The sequence below is a fragment of the Chanodichthys erythropterus genome, chromosome 2 (genome assembly GCF_024489055.1).
Source record: "Chanodichthys erythropterus isolate Z2021 chromosome 2, ASM2448905v1, whole genome shotgun sequence".
NCBI classification, from domain to species: Eukaryota; Metazoa; Chordata; class Actinopteri; order Cypriniformes; family Xenocyprididae; genus Chanodichthys; species Chanodichthys erythropterus.
In genome coordinates, this window is record NC_090222.1 from 13,510,731 (window position 1) to 13,532,277 (window position 21,547).

Consider the following 21,547-nt stretch of genomic DNA (forward strand, 5'->3'; position numbering starts at 1 on the left):
TGTACAACCGTGTAATGTGTATTATGTACTAAACAATGGTTCATTCTGAAATGCTTGAGTAAAATATAAATTTTATGTCCAATTAATAAATGTTTATCATTTTTAGTGTTCAAGCTTTGTGTTCAAGTTTTATATGAACTTAATATTTAATAAAATATATAATAAAAATATTTAAAAGGTTACAAAGAGGTTTAATACACACATAGGCTATCTATCTATCTAATTTCAGTTAGATCGTTTTAATAAAATATTTGACATTAACATGGTTTTAAACTTTAAAACACTCCAAAAGGAGCAATGACCTATGAAGATAAATTTGCTCCACCCATTTCCGGCCTCAGACTGTTAGTCTCGTGCTGTCATCCTCAGACTGTCATGACATATGGTTCTGCAGTTATTCCTATTTCCATTATGCGGGTCTTTGTCTTCTCAGGTGTGAATCATAACATTATTCATGAAGATTCACACCTCCATGCATTCTGTGTGTCTTGACAAAAAGTGTCTAACAAAATTTAAATCAATATATTGTTTTATATGAACGAGTAGGCAGGATAAATTTACATCATTTTGAAGTAAAAATTCTAGTCTACAACCTCCAATACAGTCTTTTGAACACATATTTAATATTTGTTTTTTGGCCTTATTTCAGTGACTTAAGTTTTTTGTTTTTTCAATAACCATGCATAAACCTCATTCCTTCAAAAATACAAACATGTACATACATGTTGCTCACATATTGTAGTAGCCTAGTTCGTGGTGAGTACAGTGTAATGACACTTTTTCCATTAATATGTTTATGAACATCTGAAAAAAGCACAAATGTCAGGGCATGTCAAAACTTCTCCAGGGCCCCAAATCAGCCTCAGAGAGTTATGGAATCCTGGCTGCAGTTCATCAGCAAGTTGCCACACATTCACGTCTGCACTGAAGCATCAGATTCCCAGCACCTGGGAACACTTGCACTAATTTCAATCTTTGTCACTCAATAAAGGCCCCTTCGGGGGAATTTCACTACGCATTGAGTCTGGCCCTCTTTTTTCCCGCCACAATCTCAATATATTATTATTATAATTGTATAAAACTATACTGACTGACAGAAAGAAGAGGAGATGACTTTACCTCAGTCCAACAAGATCTAATGTAGAGTTGTCCCTGATTCCATCATGAAGAATGAATGAATGGTTCAGGATTTCTTATATAAGAAATCGGTCTGGTCAGATTTTAGTAACTAAAATCACTAGCAAGGAACTGAATAAAAAACACCTTCACTACAATAAAGAAATGACGTGTCTTGCTCTAATTTAAGCATTCAATGAAGCACATCTAGTTTTTATTTGACTTAAACTGTGTATAAAGAAAAATACAGTCATGAGTCATCAAAAAAAAAAAAAAAAAAAAAGTTATTGTAAACCTTGGGAAAACCAGAATAAATGAGAATATTACTTTTGAACATCTGTTCCACTAACCTTGTTAACTTTAAAAGACATTGTGGTCAGCATGATATATGACTTTGAAATATTCAATATCAATTATGTATCATTAATAAATAATATAAAAGTAAGCTATTAATTTTGACATCATATATTTAGGCATTGTCTGGAAATAGAAGTTTCTGCTGAGAACGTTATTACGCATTCCCAAAAATGCCATACATTTTCATATTTCATATTACACATTTCAAGCCAAATGGAATGTACTGTAGTACAGCCATACACACAATACGACTTATTCCAGTAAACTGATGAGCGAAACTTTTAAGGGAAGTAAATCTCTAGCGATACCGCAAGTTTCCTGCTCAGCAATTCTAAAGCCATGATAATATTGTGGATCACTGGTCTCATCATTTTTTCATGAAAATGTGAAAATTCATAATTAACTGTCTTCCCATCATTGTATGAATGTAACTGAAATATAGGAACTTGAAGGGATAGTTCACCCAAAAATGAAACTTCTGTCATCATTTACTCCCCCTCAAGTTGTTCCACACCTGTATAAAGCAGAACAAAGAAATTTATACAGGTGTGGTACAACTTGAGGGGGAGTAAATGATGACAGAAGTTTCATTTTTGGGTGAACTATCCCTTTAATGTTGTGATTTTAATAGTTTAATAATTAGGAATCAGGAAACAGAGAGATTGACAACTGAAAATGGAGAACACAATTTTTTTATGAATTTTTTTATTTATTTTTTTAAATGAAAAACAATTCCAAATGATGTATTGTATGTATATTATGTATTATTCAGCATGAAGATTGACTGTTAATTAATCATGCGTGACTTAATAAATATGAATTTAATAATACCCTGAACACAATTCCTTTCAGTTCAGTTCTGCCTTATTAATTGACTCTGGTCCTATGTTTTATCATGTTCACTTGTTTACCCAACATATATAGCAAAAATATCTCTGTATTTGAATGTTAGTTTGGAGGACAAAATTTAAATAATAATAATGATGATTTTCTTTTCTTTTTTTTAATTAAAGTTTTGAACTCCTTACCCCTTGAGTCTGACAAGCTATCTTTCTCAATTCTGTAAAGTTTGTCGAGTCAGTAAAGATAATAAAGTAAGATAAACTAGTAAAGATGACAACTGGTTAAAACGCAATGCGCACAGAGCTGGATTTATCCAATCATCTGTCTACATCTGGGCTTGACTCTGCAGTAACCTGTCTTAGTAGCCATGGCCATGCCAAAATACTAGGCCTAATGACTAATGACTAAACTATAGTGAATAATGAGAATACACCATCTGAACCAGCTGTATATGGTGTGCACTGTGCAAACATCCTAAAAATAGTGCATTAATCCATTTTATGCATAAAACATAATCTTTGTGAAAACATCTGAATGTAAGATTCTGACAAAGTTTGTTGACCAAAGTCTTCTCAATACCATGTCAAACAAAGACATTCATTCAATTATTAATAGATCTCAGTGTGAGTTTTTGGAATAACATATTTAGTGATATAGAATGGGAAGAGTTTTGGCTTCTTCGACAAAAATTCTTCTTATCTAATAAAGTTGTTGAAGTCTCTATTAAAATTATCCAGAATTGTTATCCGATAAATTATAAACTTGCTAAATTTAACAATAGTATTTCACCCAATTGCTCATTTTGCCTTCAGTATGAAGAAACGATCAATCACTTGTTTTGGAACTGTACTTTCTGTAAAGTCTTCTGGATTGATTTTTCAAATTTTGTTAAAAAAATATTTATATCCAAACTTTTGTATAAGGCATTTAATATAATGTTTTTTGGTTATTCTTTGAATTTAGACCCTTCTCACTGTAAATTTATCATTAATTCATTGGTTTATTGTGCTAAATTTTACATTCATAAGTGTACATTTTCAAACAATTGTTTTTTTCTTTTTAGGAAAGATTTTGATGTGTATGTAAACTCTTTAAGAAACTCTAATAATTCTATTGCATGTAAGACTCTTTCATAAGTCTTATAAGATAACATAGTTTGCTTTTGGAGTATTGTTTGTAACCCTCATTGTCTTTGGTTCTTTGTCTTTGTTATTGTATTTGTTGTTCTTCTATTGCATAATAACAATAAAAAAAACATTCTGACAAAAAACATGTAGTACATGTAGTACGTGTGCATTCAGTATTAAGCACTCTGCGAGTTTCCCTCTTGTAATTTCGCAATTTGTGGTGATGTTCATGTACCTTATGATCTTCCCGCCATAGCCTATATGGGATCAACTAATCTCTTTTGCAGTTCCACACAATTTTATAACCAGTTATATAGACCTACTACTGCTATACTATATACTATATATTACTACTGTCCTTTTTGTGACATAAAAAAATCTTCAAGGCTTTTATTTTGAACGTGCATATTTTAAGGTGCGTAATTGTGTCTTCCTTCCCGTTGTTTTTAGTGCTGCTTGCTGCTGAGGTTAATTTACTTGTTATTGTTAGCAAGCTGGTTCTTCCACAAACACAGACAGATGAAAGTGCGCTGAGAGACGCTTCAAATACGTGACAGGGAAGCACGTCCACGAGTGAGCCACGGTTTGTACATGTTTTGTGTCATCACGTGACAGAAATACTGCGCTTGATTGTAGCTTCTGTCTGGAACGGTCTAAAGATTAGCCAGTTTGCTAGTCTTCTTTATGCAGTTAAATAATGGTGCATTATTATGCAGACACCACTACACTAACCATAGTATTATTGATTTTAAGAAGAGTGCAGCCCATGTAATATAACCTATCTTGTTGTTGTTATAAATGTTTTGATTGTGGATAGCTAATTAGTCTTAAAGTGAACGGTAGATACTGACAGTCAGTTTGACTGTTTTTACTATGTTTCGTGAGTGTTTAAGAGAAAAGACACGGATGCTAGTCATCTCACAGCTCGTTAGATAGTTCATGTACCTGATGTGTCGCTGCACGCGCATCTGCAGTCGATGCTCTGCAGAGGAAATTTTCCAAATAAAACGGATGTCATGAGTATTTTGGGCTTAATACAGACGCTCTCTGTGTCTCAACTCAGATTAAAACTGAACAGACGGAAATATGAATGATGCGGATTCAGCCACGAGGAAGCACGCGGGTTCCCGAGAGCTACAGAGTGAGTGCACGCGCTCTAATCGCAGTCGGTGTATTTACTTGTGAGCTGACACCTGTTCATTTCCCAGAAGAATAATGTGAATCCTGCGTGTTTTTAATCATCATTCCTCAGCACCCAAGAATGAGGATGCCTATGAAATCTCCATTCCCTTTGAAGACAACAACTTTGAGCAGCAGGGAGGCTTTTACAACCAAAATGACCAGAACTTTGATGGTCAGTATAGTTGATTTATCACTTCTTTTGTGTTCCATACTCTATGCACTTATACACTATGTACTTACACACTCACCATGTAGTGTATGATTTTCATAAGGTTTTTTTGTCATTCAACATCAGAGTCTGATAGCTCTCCCCCCTGCACTACGTAATTACAGGGTTAGTTCACTCCACAAAATTCTGTCATTAATATCTCATGCTCATGTCAACCCAAAACTTTAAGACTTTAAGATCTTCAAAAGATGTTTTTGATGAAATCTGAGAGCTTTCTGTCCCTCCATTGACAGTCTACGCAACTACCACTTTCAGGCCCCAGAAAGGTAGTAAAGGCATCATTAAAGTATCCATGTGACTCCAGTGGTTTAACCTCAATTTTATGAAGCAACACAAGTGTTTTGTTTGCGCAAAAAACATAATTTACCACTTTACGAAATATAAATCTCCAAGGCACATTCATGAGAGCATCACAACACAATATTACGATAGTACTATCGCATACTCTCTTGAGAAGGTATTTCTACTCTCTTAAGTAATTACTTCACGAACGCTAAAAAAATATGTTCTGTATACAGTAAGAATGTGTGTAGTATCTGGACATACTACATTCAGCATGTTGTCATTATCATGTGACATACTGCATCAGTTACGTCGCTTCGCTGCCATTCACAAATCCACTCCCGTGGCCTCATGGGATAGTTAAGTGTCCATCGTATGCACACTTCAGAATCTCGCCAGAAGTAATAGGTTATCCGGGTACTTCTTGCCTACTCTTTTATGAGTATTGAGAATTCGGACATACTTTTTTTTGTCATACTGTTTTTCACCTACTATATAGTAGGGAAGTATGTGATTTTGGATGCAGCTATCTTTTTTTTTCTTCAGTTAATTTAGTGCATCATCTGGGTATTCAAAGTGTACTTTTTATATTTGGAAGTTTCAGTGTGAACACACTATTTGCTCTATTTATACAACAAAATGTCATAGAATAATGCATAAGTACACAAATTTGGACATGCCTCTTGTGTCTTAGTGAACATTATATGGCTAGTTAATTGGGTGCAAAAATTAAAATTCTGTCATCATTAAAGGGATAGTTCACCCAAAAATAAAAATTTGATGTTTATCTGCTTACCCCCAGTGCATCCAAGATGTAGGTGACTTTTTTTCTTCAGTCGAACGCAAATTATGATTTTTAACTGCAACCGCTGCCGTCTGTCAGTCAAATAATAGCAGTAGATGGGAACTTCAACTATAACAGTAAATAAAACTTGCTTAGACAAATCCAAATTAAAACCTGCGGCTCGTGACGACACATTAATGTCCTAAGACACGAAACGATCGGTTTGTGCGAGAAACCAAACATTATTTATATAATTTTTACCTCTAATACACCACTATGTCCAACTTCGTTCAGCTTCCTGTTAGTGAGGTCAAAAAACGCATTCTGGTGACGGAAGTGATGTCTCGCCCATATACTTCAATGAGCGCGAGACATCACTTCCGTTGTCAGAGCGCGATCAGACCTCACTAGCCGGAAGCTGAACGAAGTTGGACACAGTGGTGTATTAGAGGTAAAAAATTATATAAATACTGTTCGGTTTCTCGCACAAACGACTGTTTCGTGTCTTAGGACATTAATGTGCCGTCACGAGCCGCAGGGTTTAATTTGGATTTGTCTATGGAAGTTTTTTCGACTCTTATTGTTCAAGTTCCCAATGACCGCCATTATTTGACTGACAGACGGCAGCGGTTGCAGTTAAAAATCATAATTTGCGTTCGACTGAAGAAATAAAGTCATCTACATCTTGGATGCCCTGGGGGTAAGCAGATAAACATCAAATTTTCATTTTTGGGTGAACTATCCCTTTAATAGCAGAGTCCACACCGCAACTATAATGGCACAGAGAAACAATATCATTGGAACCACTTTCAGAAACTCTTTCCAGCTGATGAACGATAAAAACATTGACAGCCAATCAGAATCCACCTGACTTTAAAGAGCTCAAGCATTTAAAGTGGCAGGCTTCATAAAATGTGCGCCTATAATTATCTTCTGTTGGCGTGCACACTAATATATATATCATTATAGTTATCATTACAGTTATCGTTCTTGGTGTGTAAGGGCCTTTAACCCTAATATATGTTGTGATACAGGTAGTGATCCTCCAGCACCGAGCAGCTCATACCTGTTAATCACTAACCTACGGACACAACTACAGATCTCACTGGAGAAAAATTCATGGCTGCAGAAGCGCATTGAGGACCTGGAGGAGGAGAGGGACTTCCTGCGCTGCCAGCTTGATCGGTTCATCTTCTCAACCAAGAGTCAGGAAAGCAATGGTAAGAAAGCTGCAGAGAGAAGAGACAGAAGCTGTGTCCCAATTCAGAGTCTGCATCCTTTGAAGGTCGGACCGAGCTATTAAATAGGACCGTTTAGCCTACGGAGGATTGTTCTTGTTGCCTAGTAACCGTGACAGCTGCAGTTGACGAGCACCAGTAAAGTTTGTTCTGGAATTTTTTTGAAAGTTATATTCAGCTGGAATAAAAACGGGGTTCACGACATGTCTAAATATATTCACCTTGGTCTATTTATGTACATAAAGTATGTACAACTGTATAAAATCATGTCTTAGTAAGATACAAGTCAACATTTTAACCACTTGATAGTTTTTTTTTTTTTTTTTTTAATTATTTGTATCAGACATTCAAGTAAGAAAAAAAATCTTGTCGTCAGTAGAGCGCAATGAATTCTGGGGTAGGCAAGGCCACAAAGGATCCATCTGTTGTATCCTTTACTGTCCGGGAAACGATGCATTTAAAGGATAATTCAAATTGGGACAGCCTTTGTCATACCTCTGTGACACAGTCGGCCTTTGAAGGATGCAGCCTCTGAATTGGGACGCAGCTAGAGTGTGAGCCAACACTGTGCTAATAGAGGATATTTTAGGGTACATTTACACAACAACGATGAACTAAAAACTGAAAAGTTTTTCCTTTGCGGTTCTGTTTTTAGTTGAAAATAGTGTATATAAAATCTTATATGGGCAAATTCAGTAAAAAATTCAATTCAGCTACTTAAATCACACCTCCTTTTTATGCACATGTATATTATGGACTGTCCTCTATCAATGGAAAGAATGTAATAAACAGTTTTATTTTAAAAAGATGTTCCTGTAAATTTTCTTGTGATCATGGCTGCAGTAAATCATATGATGCAGAAGTCGGTCTGGGTGTATTGATACAGATTAAAATTTAAGGCTAAAATTTCCTTTTTCTCTGTAGGCCATGATTCCAGGAGTTTTTCTTGGAGAAGGAGAAGAGAAAATGATCGGGGTAAAGTGTTATTTTAGTATTCATATACTATTACATTTTTTTTTTTAAATATGTACCTCTTTATATATACATAAAGTACAGTCCAAAAGTTTGGAACCACTTTTTTTCATCTGCTCACCAAGGCTACATTTATTGAATTAAAAATACAGTAAAAAGTCATATTGTGAAATATTATTACAATTTAAAATAACTGTGTACTATTTAAATATATTTGACAAAGTAATTTATTACTGTGATGTCAAAGCTGAATTTTCAGCATCATTACTCCAGTCTTCAGTGTCACATGATCCTTCAGAAATCATTCTAATATGCTGATCTGCTGCTCAAGAAACATTTAATGTGTACAATTGTACAAAATATTTGTGTACAATATTTTTTTTCAGGATTATTTGATGAATAGAAAGTTCAAAAGAACAGTGTTTATCTGAAATGTAATCTTTTGTAACATTATAAATGTCTTTACTGGCACTTTTGATTGATTTAATGCATCCTTGCTGAATAAAAGTATTCATTTCTTTCATTTCTTTTCAAAAAAATAAAAATAAAAATTATTACTGACCCCAAACTTTTGAATGGTAGTGTATAATGCTACAGAAGCTTTGTATTTCAGATAAATGCTGTTCTTTTGAACTTTCTATTCATCAAGGAATCCTGAAAAAAAAAAAAAAAGTACACAACTGTTTTCAACATTGAAAATAATCATAAATGTTTCTTGAGCAGCAAATCAGCATATTAGAATGATTTCTGAAGGATCATGTGATACTGAAGACTGGAGTAATGATGCTGAAAATTCAGCTTTGCATCACAGGAATAAATTACTTTGTCAAATATATTTAAATAGTACACAGTTATTTTAAATTGTAATAATATTTCACAATATTACTGTTTTTTACAGTATTTTTAATGAAATAAATGTAGCCTTGGTGAGCAGACGAAACTTTTTTTAAAAACATTAAAAATCTTAGTGGTTCCAAACTTTTGGACTGTACTGTATGTGTGTGTGTGTGTGCGTGTATATATATATATATATATATATATATATATATATATATATATATATATATATATATATATATATATATATATATATATATATATATATATATATATATATCATACACATACACACACACACACAGTGCCCTCCATAATAATTGGAACAGTAAAGACAAAATTGCTCTGTTAGCTGTGGTGTCAAGACATCTATAAATATGATAAATTTAGGGCAGAAGTACAGAATGTCACATTTTATTATTGGCTGTTTCAACACAAAATGTTTTACCAACTAAGAAGTACAGCTTTACAGTTTCATCCCTCTGCCTAATGTGAGCATAAGTACTGGGACGGTTTAACAAATGTAAAAGTGTAAAAGCTCATATTTAGTTGTAAATCCCTTGCAAGCAATCACAGGAGCGAGTCTTTGACCCACAGACTTCCCCAGACTCTTGCTTTCACACTTTGAAATGCTTTTCCAGGCCATTAATGCAGCCATTTTCAACAGTTGCTTATTTTGGGGAGTTTCTGCCTCCAGTCTCCTCTTCAGCTGGTGAAATGCTTGTTCAATAGGAATCTAAGACCCAACATTTCTTTACCATGATAATCTTGATTGAGTTAGCAGTAGTAGTGTTTTGGGTCATTGTCCTGTTGCCATATGAATCACTTCCCAGTGAGTCTGGTGGCATGACATGACATGCCCTCCACCATGCTTTCCAGATGAGGTTATATGTCTTGGATCATTTGCAGTTTCTTTTTTTCTCCACACTTTTGCTTTCCCACTTTGATAAAGGTCATTCTTTGTCTCATCTGTCCATAAAACTCTGTTTTAAAACTCTACTGGCTCATCTCTGTGTGTATTTGCAAATTCAAATTGGCTTTCCTATTTTTGGTACTGATCAGATGTTTGATCTTCTGTAATTCTGTTGGTGAAGTCTCTTGCGGACAGCAGATTGTGAGACCATCACTCCAGCTTTCTGGAGGTTGCTGTTGATTTTACTGACAGATATTTCATAGTTTTTTGTTTTTTTTCATTTTTTTCATTTAAGTCCTGAAATCCAGATTTCACCAGCTAAAGAGGAGACTACAGGCAGAAACTCCCCAAAACAAGCAACCATTGAAAATGGCTGCATTAAAGGCCTGGAAAAGCATTTCAAAGTGTGAAAGCAAGAGTCTGCTGATGTCTATGGGTCACAGATTCACTCCTGTGATTGCTTGCAAGGGATTTACAACTAAATATTAGCTTTTACACTTATACATTTGCTTTAAGTTAAACCTTCCCAGTACTTATGCTCACATTAGGCAGAGGGATGAAACTGTAAAAGTGCTTAAAAGTGTAGTTTCAGCTTTATTTCAGTTAACGGAAATGTTTTATTAGTTTTAGTTAACAATAATAACCCTGCGCAGAACATGAATAAACCCTAACTAAAACATCATACTTTAATAATTACAAGATGCTCCATTTCCATTCTGGTCAAAGTCTGTTCTGTGTACGATAAGGGGGAGAGTGTTTTCTGTAATATAAGGAATCAACTATAATCATTAACATTTCAGATCAACAAGCAGAGAGCCAGCGGCCGGCAAACCGTCAATCATTCCAGCAGAGGCCAACCCAACAGACTTCTGCCAATCCCAAGGCCTTGAGCTCTGTTCCTGGTCCAGTCAGTGCTCAGCTCAATTCCATGTTTGGACCCCCCCACCCTCAGCCTCTCTTACAGGGCCACGGTGGCGGCAGCACCAGCAGCAGCTGCAGTAGCAACAACAGGTCCCTCAATGAACTGCAAGGTGTGTCAGAAATGTTATTTTTTTTTATTCTAACATTTTCATTGTGGTTGAAATATATATGCCTAAAATTATTAAAGGTGCCCTAGAACTTTTTTTTAAAATATGTAATATAAGTCTAAGGTGTCTCCTGAATGTGTCTGTGAAGTTTGGCCCTTTAAATCTGGTGCTCCACGTCCCAAGAGCTCACGCTTGCCTTAAACAACATAAACAAAGTTCACACAGCTAATATAACCCTCAAAATGGATCTTTACAAAGTGTTCGTCATGCAGCATGTCTAATTGTGTAAGTACAGTGTTTATTTTGATGTTTACATTGATTCTGAATGACTTTGAGGCTGTGCTCCGTGGCTAACGGCTAATGCTACACTGTTGGAGAGATTTATAAAGAATGAAGTTGTGTTTATGAATTATACAGACTGCAAGTGTTTAATTATGTCTCCGTAATTATGTCTCTTGTCTCCGTGAATACAGTAAGAAACGATGGTAACTTTAACCACATTTAACAGTACATTAGCAACATGCTAACGAAACATTTAGAAAGACAATTCACAAATATCACTAAAAATATGATGTAATCATGGATCATGTCAGTTATTATCGCTCCATCTGCTATTTTTCGCTATTGTTCTTGCTTGCTTACCTAGTCTGATGATTCAAAGGATATAACTGCTAATATGAAGCCCACCAGGTCTCCTGGTGATGTGCTTCCTTCTTCTCTGTTTAAGCAGGTACTTGATTCAATTGGCCCAAGTATTCTGTCTATTATAAATACTAGTTTGTCATCTGGTGGTGTTCCGGTTAGTTTTAAGCACGCGGTTATTCAGCCCCTTTTAAAAAAAAAACAGCTTAGATCCCTTTGACATGAGTAGTTTCGTCCGATTTCAAAATTGCCTTTTATTTCAAAAATACTAGAAAAAGTTGTGCACGCACAGCTTAATGACTTTTTAATTAGGAATAACATCTGCGATAGATTCCAGTCAGGTTTTAGAGTTGGTCATAGTACAGAATCGGCTCTTTTGAGGGTGTCTAATGATATCCTACGAGGTGTTGATTCTGGAAACTGTGTTGTCTTGCTGTTGTTAGATCTTACAGCGGCATTTGATACAGTTGATCATAACATTCTCATGGATCGTCTTAGGAATCAGGTTGGTATTCAGGGCTTAGCCCTGAAATGGTTCTCTTCCTATTTAAAAAAATAGGACTCTTTCAGTCAGCTTAGGGGATTATTTTTCTTGCATTGCCCCCCTTGTGTGTGGGGTTCCACAGGGCTCAATACTGGGACCAATTTTATTTTCCCTTTATATGCTCCCTTTAGGTTCTATTTTTGAGAAATTTGGGATTCAGTATTATCTTTATGCAGATGATTCTCAAATTTATGTACCACTGAAACATGGGCATAAAAGTGCCATTCAGTCTCTTCATGCATGTTTGGCAGAAGTAAAGTGCTGGCTTGCAAATAACTTTCTCCAATTAAATGAGGATAAGACTGAGATCATTTTATTTGGAAATAAGGGGTGTGTGGATGATGACTGCCTGGGGATGTTTCCTGGGAAAAAATTGTCTAGCGTGAGGAACCTTGGTGTCATTTTTGACTCTGAGCTCAAATTTGAGCAGCAAATCAATGCTGTTGTTAAGAATAGTTTCTTCCATCTTAGATCAATATCTAAATTAAAATCTATTCTTACCTTTAATGATATGGAGAAGGTTGTTCATGCCTTTGTATCTTCACGTTTGGATTATTGTAATGTATTGTATTTGGGTGTGAGTCAGGCTTCTCTCTCCCGTTTGCAGCTCGTTCAGAACTCAGCTGCTAGACTTTTAACGGGTACTAAGAAGAGAGAACACATTACTCCGGTTTTAATTAAACTACATTGGTCACCCATACGTTACAGAATTCAATACAAAGCACTGTTGTACGTTTTTAAGTCCCTGAGTATGTTACTAATTTAATCAGCCGCTGTCAATCCAGCAGATCTCTGCGCTCAAACGATCAGTTGCTTCTTGTGGTTCCACGTACGCGTTTAAAATGTAAAGGTGATTGGGCGTAATCTGTTGCAGCTCCTAGGCTTTGGAATGACCTTCCTCTGTCTCTAAAAACTTGTCCTTCATTGGGTGTTTTTCAGAGTGCGCTTAACTTATTTGTTTTCTTTAGCTTTTGACAATGCTTTGTAAGTGTGTATGTCATATGTCTTTTTTTGTTTTTTATGTTCTTTTATACTTTCTGTACAGCACTTTGGTTCCACTTGTGGTGTTGAAAGTGCTTTATAAATAAAGTTGAGTTGAGTTGAGTACTTTGGCATATATTATTTAATAGTTTTCATGAGTTAAATTTTTAAATTTTTTTAAAAATATTAAAATGTTATTTTTGCATGATCATGCATCTAATTATTTGTCAGCCCTATTGCATTGTTACACTCCTGTTCGCTCAATTTGGTCATCAGACTCCAAACTCCTCATTGTTTCTCATTCCGTTTCTCATCCATGGGTGGCCAATCATTTAGTGTTATGGTCAACTCTGGCTTTTTGTGACATCACCTCCATTTTTTCCTTCAAGTCTCAAGTTAAAACACATCTCTTCTCACAGTATTTTCATCCTACTTCTGACTAGATTCCTATTTGTTTTGTTTGTTGTGTTTGTATTTCTGAATATTTAAAAATGGGTGTGTCCAAACTTTTGACTGGTAGTGTGTGTATATCATATAATGACAAAATTGCTGAAATTAACACATTTTACATGATATTAACTCAAAATTAATATTCTGTCAAGTGGACATGGTTATTATCAGGATTTGACGTTAATATAAAAAAATGGCCGGCCATCGCCTGATTTGTCCTAACGTGATACACTACGATTCAAAAATTGAGGTTGGTAAGGTTTTTAAAAAAAATATGTTTTTGAAAGTTTTTCTATTTGAATATATTTTAAAATGTAACTTATTCCTGTGATGCAAAGCTGAATTTTCAGCATCATTACTCCAGTCTTCAGAGTCACATGATCCTTCAGAAATCATTCTAATATGCTGATTTGCTGCTCAACATTTATTATTATCAGTGTTGAAAACAGTTGTGGTGAATAGAAAGTTCAAAAGAACAGCATTTATTTGAAATTAAAATCTTATTAATTTAATTTGTCCTTGCCAAACAAACATTAATTTCTTCCAAAAAAAGAAGAAAAGAAAATTGCTGATCCCACACTATTGAACAATAATGTACTATATATTACACAACTCAACTACTCAGCTTGACTCAACAACATTTACTTGTGCTTCCACAGAATCCCTCTCTCTTCTGGGAGATGAGGAGGATGACTATCTTGAGGATAGCTACTTGGAGGAAGAGGAAATGATGTCAGGAGAGGATGTGATAACAGACAACATGTCACTTCGGAATATCGGCGCAGCTGGAAGACCCTCCGGCAGTCATCCAGCTCTGAAGAGAAGGAGGGTTTTCAGAATCGCCAGAGGGAGAGAAAGACAGAGAGGTGAGCACGAGCATTCAGAGTCAGAAAACATGACAGCCAAGTGATTTTTCTCTTACTGAAGGCTTGTTCCTCTTTCTCTGTCTCTCTTTTTTGCTGCTGTTCCAGTGAAAGACGCAGCAGGTGTATTGTTCCGCTATAAAAAGATCCTGGTGACATACCAGAGGCTAAAGAATATGTCCAAGGCCTTCCAGATCCACGGTGTAGATCGTAATACGGTGGCCTCGACCACACCCATTGCTGAGCTTCTGCTGGTGGCTCCAGAGAAGGTGGCTGAGGTGGGCGAGTTCGACCCCTCTAAAGAAAAACTTCTGGACTATGCCCGACGCTGTTACATCGCCCTCGACCCACAGACTCTCAGCAAAGTGCAAGCTCTGAAGAAGAACAACCTCCTCCTACCCATCTCATACAGGTATAATACATGCATACATACAGACAGGTGTTTAGCAATCATAAGCTCCTTTAACACAGTAACCCCAGTAAATTACAGTAAAATTACCTGAACGACTTTTCCGGTAAATACACAAATTTGCTGTCCACACAAGCAACAGCATTCTTTGTAACGGCAAGATATCATTCACATGTCAATACCAAAATACTAGTTAGTCATTGGAAATTACCTTTTAAACGCTGAGCCGTTTTCTTCATCCACCTGGATGAGTAGCAGCACTTTAATAGTTTCACTATAACTTTTTTTTTTTTTTTTTTTTTTTTTTTTTTTTTACTTCTGAGTGACAGGCATAAGGGGATGATCACATAGAACAAGATTTTGCTCTTAAAAACATAAGATGCAAAATAGTTACTATAGTACTGCAGTTACTAAAGTATGCAATATTATCTGCAGAGTAACATTGCTGATGAATCTAAGATGCTGCGCTACGGTTAGACTAGCATGTTTACATAGAAATACAAGTACGACAGAGCTTTTGGTTGGCCCAAAGCAGAATTCTTACGTCAGCCCATTCTGACCTCGTATGTGCTCATACCGGTAATCTTTTTCTTTGTTCATACACCGCATCATACTGGTAATTCACTGGTAATATTACAATTTCTCATACCAGGAATTTGCCAGAACTAATTTAATGGTATTATGAAATTGTCTTGTTCACTCATGATCTCTTAACGGTAATTTACAAGTAAAGACTGTATGTGTGAAAGGGAGGGGCTATTGCAACACTTAATTTCCATTCTTCTAGAAGATAATCATTGTACATAATTAATAACCGCCTGGCTCACACTAGGCTGATTTATGCCCAGTTTTCCACTCCCGAGAATCTGAGAAAAAAATCTTGTCGAGGACCTCGATCGGCTCCGATGTTCGGCGCAGATTATCTGGTAATGTGAGGCATTCACAGATCGAATCTTGCACCTCCCGATCTGCTCTCACACAAATCGTGGCCGCTCCGATCATATCAAACATGTTTGATATTTAGGATTTTAAATCGGGGAAAATTACGTCAGTTCTTTAACAACAGCCAATGAGAGAAGTGAATGAGAGCGCTTTTGAAATTGCAACCGCGAAACCAACAACACAACTCCTTGAATAACACGTCTTCAAAAACATGACACAAACGTACGGACAAAGAGAAAACTGAGGAGAAATCGCTGTGGTTTTGAAATTACCGGGTGAGTGTAGAACGCTGCTAGCAAACGTAAACATACCTGTTTATGTCAGTGACGAATATGTTTACATCCACTTCCCAATGAAATCACGTGAGGTGCTCTTCTGGATGTGATGATCTTAATAATATTCTGTAGTGTGTGCTGCGCTACAAATTTAAAATCTTGTAGTGTGTGGATGTTTGAGATTTGTGAGAATAATATCTGCAACCAGATTTCATATTCGGTTAGGATTTAAAAACTCCTGTAGCGTGAGCCAGGCATAAGTAGTTAAAATTAATTACTTCTGGCCTGATAGCAATAAACCAAAGAACTGTTCTCAAGTTTGAAATGGCAGATATTCAAATTCTGTATTTTTTCTCTAGATAAATTAAAAACGGCTCACTAAAATTTTAAATGTTACAGATAAACTTATAATTTACAGTATGAAAAATGTATATTGATTTGAGATTTGCTAAAGATGTATCAATGTTGTTAAATTACTATTCATTTATTGTTTTTAAAGATTACCTTTGCTGCCATCCAGTGCTCACTTAAAGGTGCCCTAGAACCAGTTTTTACAAGATGTAATATAAGTCTTAGGTGACCCTGAATGTGTCTGTGAAGTTTCAGCTCAAAATACCCCATAGATTTTTTTTTTTTTATTAATTTTTTTAACTGCCTATTTTGGGGCATCATTAACTGTGCACCAATTCAGGCTGCGGCCCCTTTAAATCGCGCGCTCCTAGCCCCCCGAGCTCTTGACTATAATACAGTGCATTTACAAAGTTCACACAGCAGATATAACCCTCAAATGGATCTTTACAAGATGTTCGGATCATATGAGTATAGTATTTATGTGGATGTTTACATTTGATTCTGAATGAGTTTGATAGTGCTTCATGGCTAATGCTAACATTACACACTGTTGGAGAGATTTAAAGAATTAATTTGTGTTTATGAATTATACAGACTGCAAGTGTTTGATAATGAAAATAGCGACGGCTCTTGTCTCCGTGAATACAGTAAGAAACGATGGTAACTTTAACCACATTTAACAGTACATTATAAACATGCTAACGAAACATTTAGAAAGACAATTCACAAATATCACTAAAAATATGATGTAATCATGGATCATGTCAGTTATTATCGCTCCATCTGCTATTTTTCAGCTGTGCACATCCAGACGTTCTGCCCTTGTCTAATGCCTTGAACATGGGCTGGCATATGCAAATATTGGGGGAGTACATATTAATGATCCCGACTGTTACGTAACAGTCTGTGTTATGTTGAGATTCGCCTGTTCTTTGGAGGTCTTTTAAACAAATGAGATTTATATAAGAAGGAGGAAACAATGGAGTTTGAGACTCACTGTATGTCATTTCCATGTACTGAAATCTTGTTATTTAACTATGCCAAGATAAATTCAATATTTGATTCTAGGGCACCTTTAAAGTTAATCTAAATGGAAATAATGGAAATAGTGGAAATGGAAATAATGGAAATAGTGGAAATGAACATGAACAATTTAAATATCCAGTATTGTATAAATATACAATATTAATAGATACTAATAAGTAAAAACAAAAAAATCAACTCTAATATTGATAAACCTCTTTGGTACTGAAATATACTAATATCACTAGTAATTTATTTTGTAATTTTTGCAGACTTTTTTTTCCTACTGTTACTATAACTGTCCTCTGATTTTTATATAGCTTTATGAAAGATTTCTTGTTATCAGTGGGTCTTTTTCATGAAACATGAGCAGAATAAATATGTGTAAATCATAAAACCGTTCTTACATAAACTGTTGCATTGGATTTGATGCATCAATTTAGAAAAGAACAAATTTATAAATGGATCAGAAATACACATTCTTACATAATCATGAAGTGCAAAATCCTGTATTAACATTACTTTCGTAAGTACATAAAAACTGACCAATGTATTGTCTCTTTTTTTTATACTCCTTCAGGTTGAAAGGAACAGATAATCGATAATTGGAGGAATTAGTGGAGTGATTCTCATCCTGCTGTACAGTGAAACCCCTTCACTGTATTTTAATGTACCACAGTACACACATCTACCATCTCACCCTCCACATTGTGCTGTTCAGATCCACTGTGCTCTGAACCAAGTCTACTATTACCTCTGTTTACTCACTCATAGAGCAAGATGCTCACACTGGGCTACACACTTATGCTTTCAGGTTTGCTATTTTGTAAGAGTACTTGGTTCTCAAACCCATTTGTTTCATAATGGACTTAATAGTATCTGTTCTGATTGATTGTTGCTACGGTTGAAGCTAGGGATGTGATTCATTGTCGATTAATAATTGAATCGATGAACCTAACTGATGTTTACTGATTAAGCAAGGTCACCATCACAATGTGTAGTTTTGAAGTGCAAGCGGCTCATGCGCAAAACACGTAAGGCGCAAGGAAAAATTAAGTGAGTGTGCCATAATTATGTATTCTAAGTGTATTAATATCTCCAAGCCATGCAATGGAATAGATGGGCTAGCCATTCATTTCGAAACATAATTAACCAAGGGTCCAAAAAACACTAGCGATTTTAGTGAACATAAATACTACTTACAGGTACTTGTGTAAACACCACAATAAAAGTACATAGAATAAGTAAGTAAGTGAGGTTTGATCTTCCAGCGCTGTTTCAGCTGTGCGCTCCTATTCTGTGGCGCACGGTAAATCAAGACCTGAGCAATCAATCCAATCCAAGTGCGCTCCAGCTGTAAAACAGTGTTCGATTTGTTTCTAAACAACATCCCCACCAACTATACCCACCCACCATACCCGAGATCCAGTTTCCATTGGTTGAACTTTTAAATGACGTTGGAAAACACTGCTTCATGATCACAACGCAATCAAAACCTGAAAGTCCTGTAGCTTTAGCCAAGCAGCATGTCAAGTCACTCTGTGATCTACACATTGTCGTATGTGGCACAAAAGCATCATGTGTATACACATATGCCGACGGCCCTTTTTAAATACAAATGCTTGGTATAGTTGGTCTCTAACTGAAAGAAATATGCTGCTTGTATTCTGCTAGTTGAGACCTTTACAAAGATATAACACAAGTCTATCTGTTATGTACGATGATTTTACAGATCACATTTTCATGTAAAGCAGTTATTTTTTCAAGATATGAAAATATAGCATTTCTAATATGTCAGCAAATTTAAAGGCACTTGAAGAAGTGATGGTCATATTCCCTATATGCACTGTAAAGCCAGGCATCTAGGCTTTAAAACAACACCTATTTAGTGTTAGTTAAGCAAGTAGTTAAGTAACGTGATACACACTCCAAATCAGCTTCGGATTTAAGAGTGTTAGGTTAATGATTAATCAATTAATTAATTTAAACAACGATTGATTATGGGAATTTATGTAAATTGACATCTAGTTAAAGCTCAAGAAATTCACTTCAGTTAAACATCAAACTGAAATGTGCAATGACGACATCAGCCCTCTGTGCTGTGCAGCTCTGTAGCGGCAGACCTACGTGTTGCTCAGAGGTTCTCTGTTGGGTCATGAGATCCACTCGGTGGTCTCAAGTGTGTGTCCTTGTTCTGTCCAGACTGAAAGACTTTTGACTTGTTTTGACTTGATGTTTTTAGCATTCTGTTGACTAAGTAAAGTTGTATCTACATGTCATCTAACTCTTATTAGATTATTTGTTGAGTATTAGTAGACTGTTAGGGGTAGAGTTGGTAGACTAAGGGGTTTGGATTAATAGAATAAGTTGGCATGAACTTGGAAAGTTAATTATAGTCAGTAGAATGTCTGTTGGGAGCATCAAAATAAAGTGTTTGCAGATATTAAGCAGACAGTATAGTAATACTCCAATGAAAGTTAGTTGACATGTAGGTGCAACGTTACTTATAGTCAACATAATGTCTAAAGGGGACCATCGAAAATAAAGTGATACCAACATTTGAAATGTTGGATTTACTGAGAAGCGGTGCACTCACAGACCCATGCACTTCTTCCGTTTTAACACTGTGCTACTCTACACAAGCGGCACCTGTATGTGTCATTAGAACCCCATTGGATTTGATTTGTGGAGTGTTTGTGCATGTGTCTCCCTTAATCAAGCCCTGACTCCTATTAGACAACACTGACTTGTTCAGCATGTGAAAAGTTTATATAGTGTAAATCAGTGATAATACATGTTAAAACAGTTGGTAATAGTTCTGGTCTAGTCTAGTACCGCATAGTGCAGACGATGAGGAGTTGAGTGAGTGCATGAGTGAGTTCCTGTCTTACCTGGTGCTGAAGTTCTTATGAGTGTGTGCATCTTTGAGATTGTGTGTCAAATTCACTGTGTATGTCTGGATGAGTTTAAGATTAGACTATTCATGGCTCCTTTGAGCACATATTTAAACCTCCAAGTGGCTGATAAAAAAACAGCAAGTTTCCTTACCACCAGAGTGTTTTCAGGAACACTACAATAAGTTTCAGTTTGTTAACATTAGTTAATTATAACAAGCTAAACAATTAAGAATCATTTTTATAGCATTTATTAATGTAGGTTAATGTTAACCTTGTTTTTCATTGTTTGTTTTTGTTTATAGTACATTATTGTGTATTATACAACATGAAATGTTGTACTGTGTTTTGGGCATGGTGACAGCGCACTACTAATGCAACTCAACAAGGACTTGCACCTTTATTTTGCATCTGCCTTGGGCGGGAATTATTTAAATGAGGAATATTGTGATGTGTACATTCCCAGAAGAAAACTACAATCGAGGCGTTTCAGGGAGTTTAGAAACGGCACACATAGAGTATAATTCCCCTTGGAGTGGCTTTGTGCTTTGTAACTTTGCAGATCTTTTTCATGCTTAAAGGTTTAGTTCACCCAAAAATGAAAATACTGTCATTAATTACTCGCCCTCATGCTGCTTCACACCCGTAAGACCTTCGATCATCACAAAATAAGATATTTTTGATAAAATCCAATGGCTCAGTGAGGCCTCTATTGACCACAAGATAATTAACACTTTCAATACCCAGAAGACCATATTTAAAACAGTTCATGTGACTACAGTGGTTCAACTATAATGTTATGAAGCGACGAGAATACTTTTTGTGCGCCAAAAAAAAACCAAATAACGACTTTATTCAACAATATCTAGTGATGGGTGATTTCAAAACGCCTCTTCTTGAAGCTTTACGAATCTTTTGTTTCGTATCAGTGGTTCGTGTATCAAACTGCAAAAGTCAAGCCCCCTAGTGGTGAACCATTGAAATTTCAAAACACTTATGATGTAACGAAGCCTCGTTCACTGAAATCATGTGATTTTGGCAGTTTCGCTCCGAACCACTGATTCGAAACAAAAGATTCATAAAGCTTCGAAGCTTCATGAAGCAGTGTTTTGAAATCACCCATCACTAGATATTTTTGAATAAAGTCATTGTTTTGTCTTTTTGGCGCACAAAAAGTATTCTCGTCGCTTCATAACATTAAGTTTGAACCACTGTAGTCACATGAACTGTTTTAAATATGTCTTTAGTAGCTTACAGGTTTAGAA

At 35.8% G+C, this 21,547-nt stretch overlaps 1 protein-coding gene across 5 annotated transcripts; it reads left to right on the forward strand.

The window, feature by feature from the left end:
• The first annotated feature begins 3,649 nt into the window (after window positions 1-3,649).
• Window positions 3,650-21,441, forward strand: ccdc106a (coiled-coil domain containing 106a). 5 transcript variants are annotated; one of them, XM_067401620.1, is made up of 10 exons: window positions 3,650-3,858; window positions 4,507-4,584; window positions 4,696-4,797; window positions 6,955-7,140; window positions 8,083-8,133; window positions 10,681-10,911; window positions 14,185-14,391; window positions 14,497-14,800; window positions 16,960-17,025; window positions 17,163-17,953. In XM_067401620.1, exons 2-10 carry the CDS (start codon window positions 4,530-4,532, stop codon window positions 17,263-17,265), a joined length of 1,305 nt encoding a protein of 434 aa, XP_067257721.1. In that variant the 5' UTR covers window positions 3,650-3,858; window positions 4,507-4,529; the 3' UTR covers window positions 17,266-17,953. The 5 variants fall into 5 exon arrangements, with proteins under 5 accessions (XP_067257721.1, XP_067257707.1, XP_067257729.1 ...); XM_067401606.1 differs by lacking the exon at window positions 3,650-3,858 and adding an exon at window positions 3,874-4,026; XM_067401628.1 differs by lacking the exon at window positions 3,650-3,858 and adding an exon at window positions 3,874-4,026 and having other exon boundaries at window positions 16,960-17,012.
• Window positions 21,442-21,547: the final 106 nt, after the last annotated feature.

Coding starts and splice junctions, on each gene's coding strand:
- ccdc106a (XM_067401620.1), top strand. CDS start 4,530: ATGAATGATGCGGATTCAGCCACGAGGAAGCACGCGGGTTCCCGAGAG. Junction 4,585..4,695: donor GGGTTCCCGAGAGCTACAGA/GTGAGTGCACGC, acceptor ATCATTCCTCAG/CACCCAAGAATGAGGATGCC. Junction 14,392..14,496: donor AGGGAGAGAAAGACAGAGAG/GTGAGCACGAGC, acceptor CTGCTGTTCCAG/TGAAAGACGCAGCAGGTGTA.